The 22,794-nt window shown below is 37.9% G+C and overlaps 1 protein-coding gene across 1 annotated transcript in view; it reads right to left on the minus strand.

Annotated features, from left to right (window-relative positions):
- Positions 1 to 5,333: 5,333 nt before the first annotated feature.
- Positions 5,334 to 22,794, minus strand: part of ajap1 (adherens junctions associated protein 1) — an 87,938-nt gene continuing 70,477 nt past the window's right edge. Inside the window, exons 3-6 of the mRNA XM_036579091.1 lie at positions 13,522 to 13,609; positions 12,962 to 13,204; positions 6,368 to 6,490; positions 5,334 to 5,972 (exon numbers count right to left, since the gene is read on the minus strand). Of these exons, the coding sequence (XP_036434984.1) occupies positions 6,418 to 6,490; positions 12,962 to 13,204; positions 13,522 to 13,609 (404 nt within the window). The 3' untranslated portion in view covers positions 5,334 to 5,972; positions 6,368 to 6,417. The remainder of the gene's footprint in view (positions 5,973 to 6,367; positions 6,491 to 12,961; positions 13,205 to 13,521; positions 13,610 to 22,794) is intronic.

Below are 22,794 nucleotides of genomic sequence, written 5' to 3' on the forward strand. Positions count from 1 at the left end.
ATATGATTATTATTATTATGTTTAAAAAGTAATAATACATAAGTAGAAAACATATTGACTTAGCTTTTTTTCACTCATATAGCTATATCAGAAAAAAAATCCAGGCTTATTACATACTAAGCCTTATTATTTAGTAACTACACGGGCTACAATGCCAATTAGGTCAAATCTAAGCAAATAAGATAAATGCAGTTGATTATTTTATTGTAATTTAAACAAAAACTGAAAATCTCATTAGGTCAAACGCCATTTTTACCAATGATCTGTAAAGCTTGTCCAACCTGGCCAGCATGGACCAGTCAATTAGAAGCATGTACAAATGGCTAGTTCTACAGTTTGAAAATGCTTAGGTTTCATTCATCTTGCAGGGCCAGATGTGATCTTGTAACAGGTCTGGGGACAACTTCTTAAACTTTTGCTGCTGAATTTGGCAAAATGCTATCAAACAAGGGTAGACATCCTTTAAAACCCACCTCCAAATCCCTTTAGTCTGTGCTTTTTTAATTTCTAGTATACAGTCAAAACACAAGCAAAACAACATGCATAATTGGAATATTTTCAGGGGGCTGTTTTAGCCATGCTAACAAACGTTGCATCCAATAACAGGCCTGTTGTCCACTGGACAAAGTTGACAAGCACACCTTCACCCACTATGTTTAAATTTTATTCCTACCATAATAAATCTACTTTCCAACCTGTACTGGCCCAGATTTCTCATGGCTGACCCCAGACATTCTTGTTACGAGACCATGTCTGGCCCCACGAGACCAAGGTTTCATTAGATGTGGTCAAGTGCCAGTGCTCTTGTGGCAGACTGCAAACAAAACACACAAACACAAAGGCCTAGGCTGAATGACAGCTGGAGACATGTTCAAGAGAGCCAGGCTGAGACAAGTGGCCCAGAACAATCTTCTCTACCCACAGTGATCACAGCGACACGAGCTGCTTGTCCGCCTGCTTTTAGTGCTTTTTAATTGACACTTCATTTATTGAGTTGTCTGAGGAAAGGTGCTGGGGGCATAACTTTCTCCCAGAGAAAGAAACAAACAGCGCTTGTTAGGACTTTTTTTTCCTTTGTTTTTTAATTCAAACCCCAATGCAAAGCTGTTTCCCAAGCCTGTCACACCGGTGAAACATCAACCATCCCGCAATCTACTGCAATCTAGTGAGAGGGAAGCCTTGGCGTTGGCAGCTAGCCACTAGCAGTTACAGCAGGAGCAGAATACAAACTGACTGTATGAAAGCAGATCTACTTGGCAGTGTGTTCGTCCATTTAGGCGCTGTCTTAAATCATAAAATCACATGTTGGAATGATGTACAGTGGGCGAGTTCTTTTAAGACGTTTAACCTGCCATATCTCTACATAACTGTCTGTTCTTTGAAGATGGTTATGTAAGTCGTAGCACTTTCTGTGGGATCACGCTGAAAACAACCTTTTCCACCTCACGTTTAGGCCACGTTAAATATTTCAGAGCACATTTCATGTAGAACTTTTTTCGTCTTTAATCATTAATTGCTTTAGATGCACAGTGGAGGATTTGACCGGTAGTGCAGCGCAGAAGTGAAAAGGCTGACCTCTTCACCACAATTCAGACAGTGAGCTGAATTATACCGTTCTGTTCTCATTATCAATTCATCACTGTCAAAACCTCGTAATATTTCCTTTACACCATTTGAAAGTTCCAGCTGCCTACATTTTATGAAGGATTCATGACAAATGGACCCATAGAAAAGGCCCAAATTAGTTCTCAATACATTAATATACCATTAACCTTAAAGTTTCCCTTTTGGAGATACAAGGTTTACGACAGTGATGAATTGCTACTGTAAACATGTGGCATTACCCCACACTTTCGTCAGCCTATGCAAATTAGCCACATTTTCCCTTGTTACTGGTAGAACCTCTGCCACCCTTAATGAGAGTAACGTCTCAGTAGGTCTGTATTCAGGTATTGCACTGTCAACTGAAATATCTGTATTGAGTCTTTCACACAACGGCAGCACGGATAGCAGTGTAGGAGTTGGCACAGTTGTTTTTGTTCTGTGATAGAACCTTTGTGGTCATATACACCATGTAAACAAAACGCATTTCTTAACATAGTTCATCCTATCTTCCAAAAAGAAAGGTAAAATAACTTCAAATAAAACATAGATAATAGTTGATACATAAAAAAATGCATGTACATGTTTATATAATACATTAATACAGTAGTTTTTTCACATGGAATCTGGTTTTAGGGGTGAAAGTTTTGGTCTGTTACATTTGAAGAAAATAGTTACATCTCACCAATTAGTTTAATGAGATTTCAGTCTATGACACAAACAGTCAGCAGGCAGGCATTACCATCACACCCCACCCAACCCCACCCCACAACATGTCAAAAATCAGAGCTATCAGGGTTATTATTGGCAGTATTGTAACATATCGCTGTTGTCGGAGTAAAACCTTGTATCTCCAAAATGGTAACTTTACAGGAGAAGGGAAAAAACTACTTTACTTTTAATGTAAGTCAATGGTACCAGACTGTTTTCCAAGTCATTTTGGGTCATTTCTTTTGGTCCATTCATCATGAAATTTACATATATTGTAAAAGGCAACAGACATTTTCAAATTATGTCAAAAACTGAAAAACAGCACAAGGTTTTTTTCCAACAACAGCGATATACATTTGTATAAAGTAAATACTGGGGGTCTAATATGGATACATGATGTGAAGGCCTGGATATACTGTGAAGATTTTGGTCTGACCTTTGTGGTACTGATTGTCCATCTCACTTGGTTTCATAGCCAAAAATACATACATTCCCTTTCAAGAATAGGTGGAAGAAAGTTTGTGTATTACTATTAAACAGGGCTGACAAATACTTCAGTGGTTTCCTCTATCACAGCTACATGCAGATCTACATCAACATCATCAGGACGAAACGTACATCACAAATACGCAAATTGTTGCAGTGCATCTTTGTGGTGTATTACAGTCTTTAATTGAATTAAATTGACCTTTCCATGTTCCTCCCACAAATGCGCTGCTTTTTTGTAGCAGCTGTTGCAAAGTTGGACACATTTTATAGAATGTTGGCTAAATTTTTCATATCTGTCTCATAATATTTAACCAAATGAGAATCTGTAGGGCACAACTGTTTTATTGTTAAAATACCAGCATTTGTATGTATATACAATGTATTAATTTCAAAATATGCATGTAATGTATTAATTTCAAAATATATTTGTTTTGTATGTAAGGATGGATTGTGTGTTGTTTTTTATCATCGTGTAATAAAGCTAAGATTAGCACGGAGGCAAATCCATGATGGCAAAAACTGTTTCCAATCTGCCTCGTTTCAATCACCTACAACAACATAGTTCAGCTCTGAACAGTGTTTTAAACTTGAAACTCAAAATGAACACTGTAGCAGTCCAATCTGAATGGTTTACATATTCTAACAAAAACTGAGTGGTACGCTACACCTCTTCAATGTCTGCCAACATTCTATAAAGCTTGTCCACCCTGGAAAACAGTTGCTAAGAGTGAACACATTGTGGGCGAAGCACAGACAGGACAATTGGCAACTATTGTTTAAGGTGTTGCATGAGGCTTCAAATTAGCCTTAGCTAAAAGGCTTACATGCATTACGTGTTGTACATTTATGTAAAATATTTATGTGCTGTTCCTGTCAAATCAATATAATAAATCAAAAAAAATATCATGACTAACAAAAGATCAATGTATATGCACCTTAAAGCATAATTGCATTATTGTTTCCAGACCTTTGAACTTGAAATTTCTACAGTAGACTTTCTCCCAAACATACCAACATCTTGCTAGATTTCTTCAAGATCACAATATATTATCAGGCAGCACCCCAAGGGAAAAACTATGGCCAGACTTGTGATCACCATTCTCTCAGTCTGAAACACATTTTGAAATGGAGTTGTAAGAATATAAAGCTATCTTTGTGAATTAAGTCTATCCTGTTCATATGGGCTGCTTAAATTGAATCAGTAATGCATTTTAGACTGCAAGCTATTGTCTTATTGTATGATATTGAAATAGTTTTTTTACCTAATCACAAATGTAATGTGTATTTGTTTTGGGTATATTAGATATATTCTGTTTTATTTATTTTTATGTATTTATTTATTTATTTTCAGTAAAATGACCTAAATTCCACTATCTACCAACTCTTTGGCCTTGTATTTGTTTGTGTTGATTTCAGACATGCACATCACACACACACACACACACACACAGAGGGAAAAAGAGAGACGTGTGCACACATACACACACACTCATGCATTTAAAGTGTCCACTACTTCACTGGACATCTCACTGTTTTGTTTTGTTTTTGTTGCTGAAGAATGATGTATTTTATGCCCACATGAATTATTTTTGAAACATTGTACATTTTTGTAGCATTTCTGCTGGTGGGGAAGCACAATCAACTTCCTTTCTGTTTCACTGACATTAAGGTGAATACAATGGTGAGAAGTTAAAAACAAAGCAAAAAAAAAAAGTGTTGTATTATATTTAGATTACTCATGTAGTTCTGAGTAAAATAAAAAAATTGAAAAAAAAACAAAAAAACACTTTAGTATCACACCAGGTGAAGTTCCTGCGTTTGTTTACATATATTCCTATATTTCAGTACATCTTCATTTCCGAAGCATACGAATAAATAATATGCATGTTACATAGGATTGTTAAAAAAAGAATAATCATCAACTTGGCACTCAACAATGACTTGGCACAAAAATAATTCAGTGTTTGATCCTAAGCCCTAGAATACTAATAGCTGTACATTGTTTATTCCTGTAAAAAAGCATTTTCTTGTTTCACTTTGATGCACAAACAATCAAAATGTATTGCGTACTGCTGTTAAAAATATGAGGCTTTGACTGAGGCTCTTTGACAGTATTGATCAGTACAAAAAGAACTTCACTGGAGATTCGAAGGACTGTGGCTAACCAACAGCGCTAATGTCAATTCTCAACCAGCAGCAATTAAAAGACTTAAAAACTAAATAGTTGAGGCATGGCTTGGGTAAATGAAAATAATAATAATAATAATAAAAAAAAAAGAGAAAAACAATATATTTCACTATTTTAGTGGACGAATGCTGAATCTGGAAAAGAAAAAGAAAAAGTGTTGCCTCCTGGCTGAATCTCAGATGGGAAGTTAACAGTCCCAGAAGTTCAGGTGCAGTGGAACTGAGTGACGTGTGAGTTACCTCTTTGTACAAAAATAGAGAAGACTATTCCATTTAAAACAGGGCCTAATAACAATACCTTAAACTCAAAAGTTGGGCCAGGGATCGTTTCTTTTATCTAACCAAATAGTGCTCCTTATAAATATTTTTGGATGTCTGCAACACATTTTTTTTGTTCAACTATTTCAAAACATATTTCAAATACATATTTGTACTTTCTATACAAAAAAAAAAGGAATGGGTTGATATAGAATACCGTCACAGAAATGACTCGTCGTGTTGTCTGTAGTTTTCAACCAACTCTCAGACGCGTCCCATCTGTACATAAAGTGGCACATATTGGCGTTATTGGCACATAGTTCTGAAAAGTCTGTTCACCCCCCTTTTTCACCAAAAGCAGCCCCCATCAGAAAAGATCTCTCCAAAACGTCTGCAGCAGTGATCTTCCCCAACACATCCACACATACAGTAATATATGTATATAATATATTTACTCTAAGTATACTGTATCATCTCTAAATGACCAGAAGTCTATGGAAAATAATCTGGAGTGGCAACCGTAGCACTGCTCTCTTTGCGATCAGCTTAGAAAAATAAACATCTTCGCTCCGTGTCCAGGGAGATCCACCATTTGTACAAAAGCTGCGTGTTCGTTCCTGCTCTTCTGTCTGCAATTGCTTGGGTCTTTGTCATGTTTTGCCTTTGTTTTGTTTTGTATTGTTATTTCCTTATCGCGTGAACTGGAGTTTTTGTCCAATGGGATCCTGTAATTAGGAAAAAAGCTCAAATTAGGACGTGAAATTACAAGCACACAGCTATTCATTTGACAGTGGGGTGGCTCATGCAACAGTTTACTATACACTGAAAACTCATAGCATCATCTCATTAGTGGATGCTTCCAGCTTGTTCACCCCACCAACAAGCAACAAATCAGTGAATGCTATAGTCTATTTGTGCTGTCTTCATGATTATGGTGTAAATAAAAAAGACTGTGTACCATAACTCTCAATTTTCTGACAAATGCTGCACAAAAGACACATTCCCTCTTGTAAAGGAGCGTGAGTCAGAGGCAGACGGCAGCCTGCAGTGACATCCTGTTTTTTTGTTATTTCTCTGTTATTTGCGTGGAATTGTGAAACGTCTGAGAAACGGAGCGTACCAGGGTCCAAATTGAGGAAGCTGCAGCGACCCACAGGTAGTAAAAGGCCCTCAGCAGGAGATCTCGAACCATTTCTCAGATACAAAGGCCACGGGGATTAGCTGCCTTTCAGTTGGCGATGGTCTGGAAGAAACACAGACATGGTAGCTGAAAAGATCCTGCAGAGACACAAAACCTCACCACGTACCAGTCTTACATTCTTTAACTCGCTGTTTCATATGCTGCGAGTGCTTAGTATATGGATCGCTCTGCAGAATTAGTTCAGCTGCGGGTCCACAGTAAGAATATTATTTAAAAAGACAATGAAGCATTCAGACCTTACATATTTACAAAGATTATGTTATGATCTATTTAAACTCAATGCATTAACTGAGATAATAATAAGCTAAATACATACAAAATCATCAGTTATAAGGTACTTTCTATAGTGAGGTGGCTTTCCCAAACCGTAACCCCTAACTTTCAACTTGTGAAAATAAAACTTTTTTTTGCATTTTTTATATTGAAATTGAACAATTAACATTTATCATGAGTTTGATTTTTGAATAAAAAACAAAATCATTAAGTATTAGTCCAAAGTCATAGCCATATTTTAGTCACCGTATTTTAAAACAGACAGTGAGACTGCATCCGTGTATCTCATGGCCACATAGGCTACGTTTACACAGCACGTAAAAGTGGCCCAAATCCGATCTTTTTCCTCATATGTGACACAGATGTGTCATTTGCGTGGCAGTGTGAACAGCAAAAAACGCATTGAATCTGACAATTTCAATTCCGATCTGAGGCGCTTTGGCTAGCCTCACAGCAAGAAGGGCATGGGTTCGATTCCCGGCCGGGCGACCAGGGTCCTTTCTGTGTGGAGTCTGCATGCTCTCCCTGTGTCTGCGTGGGTTTCCTCCCACAGTCCAAAGACATGCAGTGAGACTAACTGGACATGCTGAATTGCCCCTAGGTGTGAATGTGTATGTCTGTCTGTCTACCCTGCCATGGACTGGTGACCTGTCCAGGGTGTATCCTGCCTTCCGCCCAATGACAGCTGGGATAGGCTCCAGCACCCCACCACAACCCAGAAGGATAAGTGGTTTAGATGATGTGTGTGTGTGACGCTTTGGCTACGTTTACACAGCAGGTAAAAGTGGTCAAAATCCAATCTTTTTCCTCAAATGTGAAACTGATGTGAGTGTGGCTGTGTAAACAGCAAAAAACGCATTGAATCTGACATTTTCACTTCCGATTTGAGACGCTTTCATATGTGATACTGAAATCCGATACGTATCCGATCTGCGGCAATGTGACTGTCAGTCTGAACAGCCAGATCGGAATTCATGCGACTTTCAGTCCAACTCGACATTCGTCATAATTTCGCGCTGCTGAGACTCATAAACATTTAGGCTGATGTTTCTGTACCAAAAAAGAGACTCATCGCAACCGCTCCGTGTTTGAAGAGGTTTACAACGAACTTGCCGAACGCGGCCGGAGGAGCCCGAGGCTGCAGCGTCAGAGAACAGTTTACAGAATCCAAGTACACGAACCAAAAAAGTGGCCGCGGCCGAATAACGCGCCCTTTTTACGGCGAACTCGAACCCATTGTGGGTGATGAGTCCAGCTGTCAACCACTGGAACTTTATAATCGCTCCTGTGATGCTGGGAAGACGAAACTGAAAGCTCCGGGAGCGACTATCGTTCGCTGGCCGTCATGACTGTTTACCTCTCGACGAGCACGACACGTGAAGCATTGTTCTTTTGCGCATGCGGGTCGAATTAGGAGCTGATTTAAAATCACATTTAAAAGATAATGTGAACAGCCAAGCAAAAAAAAAAAGCGGATTTGGTGAGAAAATCAGATTTGGGCCACTTTTACCTGCTGTGTAAACGTAGCCATAGTGAGCAGTTACATCCCTTTGTTTTGAAATACATGTGTTCCAAAGTCTGAAAATCAGAAGGTAACATTTAGAATTGTCTCTACTTACTTTAAATTAAGTAAACTTTTTTGTGTTTTATTGAAAATATTTTTTGTGTTCAGCTGTTCAAAGCTGTGTTTGCTAGTCATGTACTGGCTAGCATTTTTGAGTTATGCTCAAAATTAGTTAAAATTGTCATTACCGAAACAGCATGTAGCAAAACATTTGGTAAAATTTCAGTAGTGTTATGAACGTTTTGTTAGTGACAAAACGGAATGCTGACCCATTTGTTTTAATAAAAGAAACATAATTAAGGTACAGGGTCACTTAAAACAAAAAGATTTTAGTCCAAAATGTGTTTTCAAATCTGACTTTGAACTAATTTGGTAGAATCATCCATTTCTGAAGGGGTCATTTATACAGATTTGAGACATTTTAGGTTGGTTTAGAGGTCTGCTATCCAACACATGCCTGAGAAATGTGAAGTTTTGGGTCAAGTTTGGGACGATTTTTCACGTGCAACATGAAGCTGGGCTTAATTCTTAAATAGTGAGGTGCCAGAACACTCAGTAGTGCTGGATCCAGCAGGTCAATTGGTGAGGGGAAGGTCCCAGGACAGACAAAGAAAGAAAGAAAGAAAGAAAAGAAAGAAAGAAAGAAAGAAAGAAAGAAAGAAAACAAGAAAGAAAGAAAGAAAAAAAGAAAGAAAGAAAGAAAGAAAGAAGATAAAGGTATTCAAAAGGGGAACAATTGATTGCTTGCACCATCACAACTTGCTAACTGGTTGCCATTCATGAAATCAAAAAAATCTTGCTAAAAGAAAACTGCTTAAAATTCCAAAGGGGTCAGTCACATCTTTACTATGGTTGTTCCAACAGATAAAAAGCATGTCTTTTCAGTGACACACTGACTGTAGATGCAGTGTGAGTAGATTCATGTTAGGTTCAGGTTTCAAATTTAGCAGTACCAGTCAGGCCTACTTGGGCCGAGTTTCAAAGTTGTGGGTACAGCGCGAGTTAAGGCTAGAATTTCATGCCCATGAAGAGCTCTACATTGGTTTACTGTACATATATTAAGCTTATTCTTGGACTAAATTGCATTACCAATGGTGATCAACCACTGAAAATCATTTTTAGTCTATATTTAGGCTTAATCTATGTAGAAAAATCAGCCCTTTATATTTAATCAGTGGAGCGCACAAATTATTCATAGGATTGAACAGAATAAACTTTCATAAAGAGACAAAATAGAGCTACTTGTGTAACTACAGATTCATTCTGCATTCCAGTCGATGCAGGCGGCCTATATTATGATCTGTTAAATATCATCATCTTGGAAGTGATAGAATTTCATCTGTTAATTCCATCCTGGTTAAATAAAAGCTTTTATTACAGGTTGTCATATTAGATTAAAGCGGATTTCATACCTTACAGCAAATCATAAAACGTATTGTGAGTCATCTGACAGCTGAAGGGATATTCATTCAGAACAAGAGGGGGAAGAAACGGAACAACCTAATAACCTTCAATTTTCAAATATTTGCAAAGTTTTATGGGACAGCTTGGGGAGTGAGTCTGCATCTGAGTAGACTCCACTGGAGAGTGTAAAACCAGCCCAGTGCCAGCTCCCCCCTCCCCCAAAATGTAAAGACACCCTCTTCAAACAGGGGCGTTCAGGTCTGAAGGATTGAGAACTGTGAGTGGAGCAAGAAGTCAATGGAAAAAAACCCTCTGAAATGAGATTTGTCAAGTGACATGTTTCACTTTCTTTCTTCATTCCTTTCTTTAACTTCACTACAGGACAGAACCAAGCAAGCCAAACTTTACAGGCACTGTCCAGCTTGTTACTGACAGTTTTAAACTCCCTGTAAGCTGTAAGGAAGGTATAACCTGTCAAATCCAGCAAAAGGATTGACAATCTCAGCACATTTAACTGAACACACGGCTGTCAAATTCACTACATCTAAAGCTAACAAGCTGGCCTCACCACTGTCCTCTGCATAGATGGTCTTGTACAGTACATTTTTCAAACAGGTACATATAGAATGAAATAAGAATAAATTAAGAATAAAATAAAAAAAAAAAAAAATTAAGTCATCAGCGTTTCAGGCTATTAATAAAATGAAAGTAAATTAGACAATTTAACTTCAGTGTATAATTGTGGCCCTGTGGATTTAATTATTCAACTAACTCTACACACCTAAAATAAATGGTTCTTCAAAGGTTCTTTAGTAAAGGCAATGGTTCTGCTTTGAACCATGAGTTCTATATAGAACTATTTCATGCTAAAATGGTTCTTTGCATGGTGAAATAGTTCAGACTGATAAGGACTGTGTTGTACATAGTCCTATATAGCACCAAAAAGAGTTCTTCTATTGTTCCAAGCTTGACATCATAACAATAGCACAACCGTTTTTGGTGTTTTAAAAAGTAAGCATTTAAACATAAATATTAATATAAAATAACACCTTTCGTCTTTGAGAGATCTGAAAAAACCACAGGTGTTTCTGTCCATCCTTCCACTGTGAAAAGACAACTCAAAACTAGAAGCCCTTACTGAGTAATGGAAGTACACAAGAAAAAAGAGTGAACACACTATATACTGGAAAAAATGTAAATTATATTTAGTTGCTGAGATTTCAGTTATTTTCTGTTAAATATGTTTTCTGCTTTTCTTTCTGACACTGAAAAATAAATAACTTGTTTTTAATGGCCATTTTGATTGGAAATTGAAAAAAAAAATTAAAGGTGGTCTCTGACTTTTGTACAGTGCTATATGTCAGGTGACATCATTGTTTTCTAATATTGGGTGGTTATAGCACTTTTTTGTTGAAATGACAGAGCAGTATGTTGTGACAACTGACTTGGAGCTCAGCATATGTCAGAGGCAAATGTATAAAAATATTCGTGATTCTTAGCAAAATAATTGACTTTAATCAAATTTTGATGAAATTTTATTATGAAATTTTTTGATGCATTAAATTGTTTGCTCAATAATTGTAATCACATTGAATTTTGCTGTTTTGGAGGAGTGCTCCTGTAATATTAGTAATCAGACATATTAAAGTCAAATTCCTTATCTATAAACATTCCGTTTGTAGACGCTTTTACTGGTACTGTATCATGCTTATTTAACTCTGTAATGTATATGGACAGTCTTACAGCTTTTGCTCTTTAACAGATGTTCTTTTAAATTAAACATAAACTGCTGTATCCTGCTTTGTTCTTGTCACGACCAGATGAGAAAAATGAGTTCAGGTACCTGTGATTGATATCTTATTCATACGGTAGTCTGTGTTCACCACAGGAAGAAAAATACCACATTCTCATTCTGGCAACTGCACTCTCAATTTGCCAGGGCAGTGTGAAAAATATGGTTTGTTACAGCAATTCACAGGGTGAATGTGAATGTGAATGCCACTTTGAAGTGAATGTTTCATCTTAAGAATGATGGGGCTGTACACAGTGTTGGAACCAGTATTTTGTTGTGATGCAGTGTGTAGGGTTTTGCAAATGTGTTGAGGCAAGCAGAGACACTGCTTAGGAAACAGCTCCGCTTTACAGCCTATGCATGAATGATGATGTATGCAAATGACACCATCATATATGTGTCTGGTAGAGCTCACCCCTCAGATTCTGTGCAGCCGACAGAACGACTAAAATCAGTAGCACAGTTGACGATTGACTGACAATTAACCTTAAAAAAATGGTGTCAATGTGCTTTTTATCTAGGAGACAGCAGATGATTTCAGTCACCTAAATATGAGTACAGATGGACAATCTATTGAACAAGTTAAAGAGGTCAAGTATTAGGTTTAATGCTGGTTTCATTAACATGTAAAAATGATAAGCAGCTTAAAAAAAGTTTCAGAAATAAATATGTACACCTAAAATAATTAGGAATTCTTTACATTACAGATGGCAAATATTACTGTATTATTCTCTCAAGCTAACATACTGCATATCTGTGTGCTGCATATCTGAGCATCTCAAGAAGTCAAAGTTAACTTTACTGTAGTTCTCTGAGCAGCGTAGCATCTCAAACAGAGACAAATAGTGTGGGCAGTTACATGTATGGCCGAGCCACAGCTGTTCTGAGGTCAGCTGAGAACCAGTCACTGCTCATTGGGTAGTTATGTCACTTTTTTCCACATTGAATCTCATAAACCCTTCCGAACTTGTCTAATGCTAGTTATGAATATGACAGGTGCGGATAGCGATGTTTGCTAAGCAGTTATTGGAAAGGTGAGGAAAATAAGGCAGAGCTCAGCAGATTTTGATTGGCCAGAAGACAGTGACAGCACTCACAGAAAACATATCAAATTTCATATTCAAAAATTATGCTTTATAAATATTCGGGTTAGGTCTGTGACACCGTGGCTGCTATGTACTGTATTATCATAATGGCACTGTTTCTACGCTTAACCTCATGAACAGAAAAAAAAATACCTCTGAAACTACAGAGTTTCTACAAGGTCCAGACCTCGATGTACTCATAGCTAGTTATGGCGATGCTTGTATGCAATGGAAAAAACACTGAAAAGACTGTAAAGACACTGAAAAAATGTGATGTTGAGTTTACTTCATTCAAATGTGTACATTATTTCCACTTTAATAAAATATACTAAGTCAACACAATTATTGCCAAAAGCATATAAACGTTGAAATTTGAACTGAGTGTGCTTTCTTACCTATTCCCGTTATACGTGGTCTTGTAAATGGGTGTGTGTTGGATCATCTCATCCGTGTAGACTGGCACAGCGGTGCGCACACACTCGTGAGAACACTGTAAACTGTCGTTGTAGGCGGTGAAGATGTCCACCTTGCTGGGCACGCGGGCCGGCGTGAAATCGGTCAGGTTCTGACAGCTCTCTTCCTGCTGGTTGATCTTCCTCTGGTGGCTAGTGTGGCGGCCATTCCCCGACTGTGCACAGCTACAAAAACACGCACCAAATTCACAAAGCCAACATAAAATCATACCTTGAACCCCTGTGTCTGTCTTACACTTAACACATAAAGGGGCAGCAGACACAGAAACGCTAAGGGTCTGTAGACAGACTGGTACATTTACAGGGCAGCTAAGAATGTGTACATAGGCAAAGCCACTTTAATGGCTAATTCTTTGGCTTCTATATAGGGATAGACAGAGAGACAGACTGAGGCAGAGAGAGAGACAGACTGAAGGACAGAGACTGGGAGTTACATCATTGACACAAACATCACACTTATGCTAGAAAAGAATCTTTCCTACCAGTTTTTAAGGACTAGTGTTGTTATCAAGGCTGCGATGACCATTATGAGGGAAACAGTGATAGTGATGATCTGATGTACTGCCAGACCTGCAAAAATAAAAACAACACAGAATGCCAATTCAGCTCCATCTAAACCCATTCCAGTCACAGTCAGCAATCTCAGGGGGGCAAGCAAGAAATACTAATACACTAGAGCTATGATTGTTTCTGCTACACAACCTTCTGTGTAACATAGATATTTGATGTATTTAAACATGTCCAAGTAGAACATGCTTTTGGTCAACGCCTTGTTTTGCCGTAGCAACTACATCTGCAAATCCCAACAGATATTACTCAAGATTTACCCCTGATTTTATACCATAAAAATCCCTTTTTTTCATTACAGGTGTTTTTCAATTATTGACCTCTGTGTAAAAGTCACAAAATCCACAACTTCATTATGTTATTATGCAATATTTTATTATACTATTTTAATTGCTTTCTTGGTGGCTGTAATATAGCACCATGTCAAAGCATGTGACCAGCAAGACATGCTAAAGTACAGCTTTCACATGGTGGGGCAAGTTTAAATGCAGTATTACAACTAAGCCTCCCTAAATAAACAAAGAGAGTCTATTTTCTCTTTATGAATTCAAAACAGTTCATTTTCATGTATATGATATAGACAAAACTTGCCACGTTTGACAAAATTTATGTTTTTACGTATTTAGGTTGAAAAGTTTACATATAAAAAACATAATTGAACTGAATTACTTGTGTTTGCATTGATTTACCACACTTGGCCGGGATTCCCAAAAGCATCTTAGCACAAAGATTCTTAAATGGTAAAGCAAGCATCACACTGAACACTTTCTCTACCAGTTAAGATGATTTTAACACTAAGATGCTTTTGGGAAACTTGGTCTTTTTTAGTAACTAGCCCCTCAGGCAACAATTAACTCTGCTTATAGGGTAAGTTGTAACACATGCACTCGCTCTGCTTCCAGCTCCAAGTTTTTTTTTTTTGTTTTTTTTCATTTGTAGTAGAGATGTGTAGGTCCCTTGCATAAAAATGATTAATCTTGCACCAAAACTTGATATGATTGAACAAAACCCAAGTTGTGTCCTGCTCTCCCTACTTTCAGAGATGTTGGCATTGTTCCTTCTAACGTTAGCTTGTGGAATTGTAGATTTCTGTGTGCTACTGGGTTTTCCTTCACTATATAAAAGGAACACAATACCATTTATTGTTAGATGCACTGATCTAGTTTCTGAGTCTGTACACATTTTGAACAGAGTAAAGATCACTAAGAAAACACAAAATAACACATATTGTGTTAAGTATATTGCTATTCATATATTTGTTCACACATTTCAAATTTCCAGCCTTGTTAGATCATATTCTTTATATAAAAGCATATATATATATATATATGCTAAAAGGACACATTTATTAAAACACATTATTAAAGGACAACAGCAGATTAAAAGGCAGAAATAGCCAGCACTGAGGTGTTAATTTGCCATCTCCCACCGCCTATACAGGGTCGTCTGGGATTCTCTGCTCTCCCAACTGCTACCGTGACCCTATCATGATGATGATGATGATGATGATGATGATGATGATGTGTTAATATGGCAGTATGATCTGCGCCTCTACTACCACTGAGACCACTATATTATCACAGCATTTCACACACACTTCTCATTTCTTCAACCACACGGAAAACAAACCTAGCTTGATAACCTGACATCACTCTGCAGCAATTCATGTTCAGCTAGAGCAAAAAACATGCCAAACAGGAGAAAGAATGTCATTACAATGACCCACATGTACTGTACCTCAGGTTAGCTCCTGTGACATTTACTCTTAGAGGGCCAATCAGGAATCAGTGCAACTGACAGGCAAGAGGTGCAACAACATAGGCCTTAGCATGCTCTCTGTTAGTAAACTCAGAGATAATCCTGGGGCGCTGTTTCAACTGCTTAAGTACTTTAACCTCCATACACTTTTGGCAATAGAGGAAGCTGGACCCTGGGGTCCTGACGATTGCACAGGTTTGATTTAAGAATGCAAAATCGCCCACACAAACCCGGGTCCTCCACGTCCTGTTTGGGCTGATAAGCGTGGGGCGGGTTGGAGAGATAGCACCATCAGCTTCATGAATAATGAAGCAGAGATGGAGCCCTAAACAGGGCAATCCGCCAGCAGCTCGGCATAATCAGCCTGCGCATTAGCGCGAGGGGGGTGCTGCCGAGTGATAGGGGCCGCTGCCGAGATCTACTTTTTCTCAAGGTACTGCTTTAGAAGTAATAACACATTCAATGACCTAATGGCACCTGGCACGGAAACTTCACTTGGCAATAGGGCAAAGTGAGCGTGGGAAGAGGCCAAAAGAAGTTCACTGGCAGAATATTATTAATTATGCTTCTACAATTTATTCACTCTTCTTGTTTGTAGTTTATGTCATTTCGATTAGCTTGGCAGGGCTACAAAAGTAAAATAGGATAAGTGCACCAAAGTCTGTAGCTTTAATAATAGAGGTGTAAGAATGCACCAATTCATCAGGATACATTGATATTATGGTGACAAATTAACTGCATTGATTTTAGAATGTTAGAATCGATTATGATCCATTATAATAACATTCAGCAAGGTTTTTTAAACATATGATTGCACAAAATCGGATGGAGCTTTGTCTACATTTTATAATATATAAATAATACCTTATATTTGTGCATTCCTTGCATTTTTAAGAATAATAATACTAAAATAACTGAATTCAAAATTAACTGAATCTTGGTGAGATTCAGTGGGGAACCATGATTATTAGGTCTTGGTCTTCAGTTCAGGCCATAAATGTCAAACCAATAAGGTTAATTTCTACTTCCAGAAAGCCTAGGGCAGGGGTGTACATCTCCAGTCCTGGAGGGCCAGTGTCCAGCACAGCCTGGAGGTTTCCCTACTCAGACAATTCACTAAGCCTGGTAAATAACAGATAACTGTAATCAGGTGTGTTTGAGCAGGTACATCACCAAACTTGTCCCATCCTTTGAAAATGAAAAACACATGATTGGTCAATTCCTCCATTGGTTCCTAATTGTGTTAGTGGTAAATCTGACATGTTTGGCCTTCAGTTCAGATCCTGAAGGCCTAGCTAATGTGGGAGTTCACTTGGCTTGATCCTTTTTTGGGCATTTCAAGTATGTAACCCTTTTCTTTCCAACCTCAACTTAACAATGAAATTAGAGTAGTACTGCAATCCTTGTAGAGTTTAAATACAACATGCATACCGATGATGTTGAATAACAATTACAGCCTAGAAGGCCCTGAGGGTTCCAGGGTGAGATCTGAGGCTCTGGATTCACTGAATTTCTTCCAGAAAAAAATCCTTTAAAAATAATATGAGGTCAGAGATTTACACCCTGCTAAATATTTTGTGGAACCACAAACTTTGAAATGTTTTCAAAGATCCCATGTTCATAATGAAACTATATCAAAGAGTAAAGTTTATGATTTTGATTAGCTTGGCAAAGCTAAAAAGCAAGGAATGTTAAATGCACCATGTTTGTGGAATCTTCACCATTTAAATGTGTTTGAAGGTCTAGAAAGCCCTGAGGGTTCGCCTCTGGTGTTCATATAATTGCACTGAGTATGTTCCTGTGAACCTTAAATGTGTTCAAAGATTCCGAGATTTTTCTGAACTAGTATGAAAGAGTGAAGTTTGCTTGGTGAGTCTGAAAAAAATGAATGATAAACGTCCTACGTTTTGTGAAATCATAACTATGTCAGTGACCCCTTGTTGATTCTGAAATTGTTGGAAAGAGTGAAATTCATGTCATTTCAGTTAGTTAGGTAGGTCTACATAAGAACGATGAATGGCCTGGACTCTGTAGCCTACATAAACAAACTTCTTGGATCTTAACCTTTTAAATGTTTTCAAAGACTGAAATTGCATGATGTTTATATGATGATGATTGTGTGATGAAATGAATGATGTTTTGAAACCCTGTATTCAGTTGTCTTTCTGAGTGGGTGTTGTGTAATGCGGAGCAGAGGAGAGGTGAATGGGCTCAGCTTGTAGCAATGTGACTCAAACTCAGTCAGGCAGGAGAGGCAGACGCAGGCCTTGAACTCTGTATTTATGGCATGATAGAGGTTACTGCCACGGCGGGGAAAAACAACCCAGATTTACAGCGACGGCCGCTGACGGCTCTGCGCTCCCTCAAATACCTCAAATACCTGTCATCCCTTTTCCCTCCTCTGTATCAGAGCCAGAGAGGACGCAGGATACGAGAGCATTGCCATTTTATTCAATTTAAGACTTCCTTCAAAGTGAAAAGTTAAAGTGAGCTACAAGCCTTGCAGCATTTCCAAAAGACTCAGGGCTTTATTTTAAAGGTGTTTTGTTTGTTTCCTCTTTTCAATAAACAAAACAATCAGTTTGACTACTGTTTGAGTGTTTTAGTTGAACAATTTCAAGCTGTTTGAATTATTCAGTGTAGCGTAATAAAGGCCATGTATAAAGTCTGGGGCAGAAACTCAAAAAGTGTTGCGGAAGCATTTACTCTAAACAGCACAATGAATCTCTATAGTTTTGGCATCTTTACTGAATTTCTTCAAGTTTCAAGTGTGTGTGCTGCTTAATGGTATGCTTTAAGTCGTGGCCCTTGCCAGGAAGGGAAGGCTAATGTGCTAAGTGCTAGGGAGGAGCAATATGACTATGTTTTCATTATTATTGTGATGAACTACACAATGGACAATATACATATATTTAATTTCCAAACAAAGCAGCCATTAAATGCAGTTTTCATTGTCAGGAAATGCATACTTTGCACACTTAAACAACTTATAATAATCTCAAATTTTTCAGTATTTAGTGTGTCCACACTTTGCTTTTGATACTTTTTGGAAGACTTGCTTTCAGTTTTCCAAAAAGCAACAGGGGTATGAGTCCACTGATTTGAGAACACCGGCAGCTTACATCTAATCTCCTTAGAACTTTCTCCTGAAAAATGAATCATTTGTATGTAATGGTGATTATGACTGAGAATTAAATAAATACACAGTACTGTTTTTTAAGTATATCTTCAATACTTTCAGAGCACTGAACAATTGCATGTATCATAAAAATACAGATTCAGATGAACTATAGAAAGCCTGTAAATAATAAAAGCCAGTGTATATTACCAGTGTTAACTGCATAGACAGCAAGTAGCTAATTGGATTTCAGCACATTATGCTATTTTCTAATTTCAATATTTTGATTTTTACTCAGTCTTTGATTTCTCCCTCTATTTCACCTAATACTTCTGTTCCTTCCAATTTAATTCATAGCCCTTTTCAAATGGCACTACTGATTTGCTGGTGCAATTTGCATGCAATGCCTCAGAAAAACTAAATATTGTGATGTATATTGCATCATGAAAGTGTGATATTTTCATCATGAAAGTGTGATATTTGTGTCATATTGCCCACCCTCATTGTGTGCTGTGCCTGCAAAGATGTAACTACAGAAAAAAAGGCTTTCATTTATCCCTGCTGTCCTGAGGGTGCTGAGCCTTCAAATCCAGAGAGGTAAAAATGAAACAAATGACAGAATTTATTGCCCTTTTTGCAATAATCACACTGAAACTTTTGCTCATAAATACACTGTTACACCAGCATTTTTCCTGTATATTATTTTTCCCTCAGGTCTACTTATAACTAGGCATGAACCCATTGTTGTCTTTGCACTCAGACTCGTCTTGGTCTTGGCCATCGGTCTGGCCACAATTATTTTCTGGTCTCGACCGAGTTTTTTTATGTTGACCATCTCCAGCACACGCCGATTTGCACCCAAGCAGCTCAGGGGTAAAACCAGACTGGAAATAAAGTGCAGCTTCAGCAGCTTTGGTTTGTCTCAACAGCAAACATAGCTGAGCTCCGTCGCTGTAATTTGTTGTAAACTGAAATAGTTTCATGTGAAATCTTTGTGAAATCAATGTGATCAAACAATTCTGAGAAAAAACCCTAAACAAAACAGTTACAACATCCCGCAAATCACCCCTCAAGTTCATTAGCCCTCTTCGTATCGTTGAGATTCACAATCATGTACGTACTTTTATGTTCATTCCTGCTATTTACTGATATTTTAAGTAGGTAAATAGATTAGTTTAAATTTCATTATACCTCCACAAGTAGGCTGGATTATTTGGTGTTTTTTTTTATATATGCTGTTAATTTAAGTGATTCTAAAGAATTCAGAGGTATTTAGCTGAGTTTGCAGAGCCAGACACAGTTGTTATGACTAATTCGGAGATTTGTTCATAGAGTAGGCTAATTTACGAAAGTACTATGTTTGACAAACTTGCATGACTGTAATGTTTAGCCTACTGTTTTGCTGACTAACTGTTGCTAAATGTACTTAAAAGGCACATATTTGCATCCAGCCAGCTAGCTAACAATGTGATTGTCTAGGGATATTCAGCAGCAGCACTGGGGCTTATCGCAGTTTGAAATGCATGCTTCCAAATCTGATTGGAAGGCACTGAACATGTGACAGGAAGGGTTCATGGTGTCATATGACTGGCATCTTTGTTTAGAACAGCTCATTTCGATGATGGGCATTTGATGACAGGCGTTGGTTACAGTCATTTAAGACGGCACTGAATACCAACAATGTTCAATCTATGTCACATTTGTGTCTGTAAGAAGAGGGTTTTTTGTAGATACCATTTTGTTTTGCAGAAAGAAAAAAACTTTCCATTACATTTTTTTTTTTAAGTAATTTGTAGTAGAAGCAGATAAAGACTAGTTAAGGCTTTGAAGGCCTTGACTCAGTCTCACACTCATTCCAACTTGGCCTTGACTTGGTCTCGGCCCCCTTTGGACTTGATCTTGACTCGATCTTGACTTATCATGGAATCAACAAATGTGGTTTTGACTTACAGAACCAATGAATTTAGAAAAGGCTGTTTTTGTAGCTTACTTTCCATATATGATCTGTATGGGGTACATCTTGAAGAGGAAACAATCGTATATACTACATCAAATTCTTATTTATAGAAAACAAGGTCTGTCCTTTTTTTCATGATATGGTCCCCTCTAAGTGTTAAATCCAATAAGCACTTTGTGCTTTCTTAGCCCGCTTTCTTAACACAGAGTGCACCTGTGAGGGTCCTTTTAATGAGCTCTTTTGTTATGTTGACTGTCCAAACCAGGTTGTTGTTGTTGTTGTTGTTTTTGTTGTTGTGCTACCACAGTGTCAGCCCCACCACCTCATTTTCTGTGTAAGGTTTCATCACTGTTGTTAATTAGCCCTGATAATGCGCATCACCAGTAAATCGGTTTATGTGATAGTCTGTGGGTGCTTATGCGTGTGAGGTTATGTTTATGTTTATGTGCATGTGTGTGTGTGTGTGTGTATGAGAGAGAGAGAGAGTGTGTCATGCAGCATCTGTGCTGGAGCTGGGAGATTAAGCCAGGCCTGTGGGATGTCGCAGTAAAGCCAGGCTGGCTGAGCAAGGCTCCTCAGGACCCTGTGAGCATGCAAGCATTTTCATTTCCCCCCAAACCCTCAGATTAAGCTTATTGCAGCAGTCATACCAAACACAATGCCTCAACACAGCCGGAGAGAGCAACATGAGCTCCAGTGATACATCAGTAAACACAACATATTTGTTTTCTTTTTCTGCTTGTTTAGAGACCCGATCAGGACTCTCAAAGCATCATCATAGCTGCCCTAACTTATATAGTTCTAAAGTGAGCGTAATAAACCAACAATACTTTTGTACATTCTTAAAATAAAGGTGCCAAAAGGGCTTTTTGGAGTGATGCCATGGAAGAAACATGTTTGGTTCCCTAAACAATGGCAAACCATGACTGTTAGAACTGTGTCTTAAATTTTACAACTCAAAAATGAGGAAAAAATCCTCCACTGTAACACTTATTTCTGCTTGCGCTCATATATGATACTAGTGGCTTGTTAGTACTAAGCTAATGGCGATGAATTTTGCTGTCCCAGACATTTGAAGCTTCTAAAAGATATACAATATATGGACAAAAGTATTAGGATACACCTCTTAATCATTGAATTCAGGTGTTTCGTTCAGTCCCATTGCCACAGGTGTGTAAAATAAAGCACCTAGCCATGCAGTCTACCTTTACAAACATTTGTGAAAGAATGCGTCGTTCTAAAGAGCTCATTGAATTTGAGGGTGGTACTGTAACAGGATGCCACTGTTGCAACAAGTCAGTTTCGCGAAATTTCTTCCCTTCTCGATATTCCATGATCAACTGTGAGTGGTGTTATTAAAAAGTGGAAGCATTTAGGAACCACAGCACCTCAGCCACGAAGTGTTAGACCACGTAAAGGTACAGAGCAGGGTCACCGAATGCTCTGCTGACTCAATAAATGCAGAGTTCCAAACCTGCTCTGGCATCAACATCAGCACAAAAACTGTGCACCAGGAGCTTCATGACATGGGTTCCACGGCCGAGCAGCTGCATGAAAGCCTTACATCACCAAGCACAATGCCAAGTGTTGGATGGAGTGGTGTAAAGTGGTGTTTTTTTTTGTTTTTTTTTGGTGTTTTTTTTTGTGCTGTTTCCTTTAGTGATTGCTAACTGAAAGACCAAATTGGACCTTCTGGTTGTGGTCATTCCCTTTTATTCCTGAGGAAAAACAAGACATAAGTCAGTCTGTGGGGAAGGTTTTGAGGTTTTGAGGTTTTGTGATCAGAAGTACCTCATGACATCCAAAAGGCCAGTAGAGCACATTAATAACAGGTTTCTTAGTGAACCAGCAATCTTAAAAATGATCAGCTTTTAATATGGTTGAGCCCTGGGTATAAAACCTTCACCAATGTACAAGAACATATTTATCAGCTACATACTACATAATAATACTGCTGAATGAATCAGAGTTATAATGCTGTTAAATCAATATATCAATCAAAGCAAAATTTTATCTTGATAATTTCAACAAAAATAAAGTATAGAACTGCCTTGACAAGCCCATTTACAAACTTTGTAATTAATAAACCCTTATTTGCTGTTATACCAGGCAGGAGACTTAAATAGTCCTTCTCTGTTTCTGGCAGCAGTATTTTCATATGTTTACTTTTTTGACAAATGTTTGTCCTTTTTGTCTTAAAATAATGTTTTTTAGGGGCTTCCATTTTGTTGGATGAGCATTTCTGAGTAAAAACAGTCACAGCCACGTTAGTCCCAAAAATAAAACAGGTTCTTCACAGCCATTAAATATAGTGCATCAGTCAGTATTTACTATTGGCAAATGGGAGTAAGTGGC

The sequence above is a fragment of the Colossoma macropomum genome, unplaced genomic scaffold (genome assembly GCF_904425465.1).
Source record: "Colossoma macropomum unplaced genomic scaffold, Colossoma_macropomum, whole genome shotgun sequence".
NCBI classification, from domain to species: domain Eukaryota; kingdom Metazoa; phylum Chordata; class Actinopteri; order Characiformes; family Serrasalmidae; genus Colossoma; species Colossoma macropomum.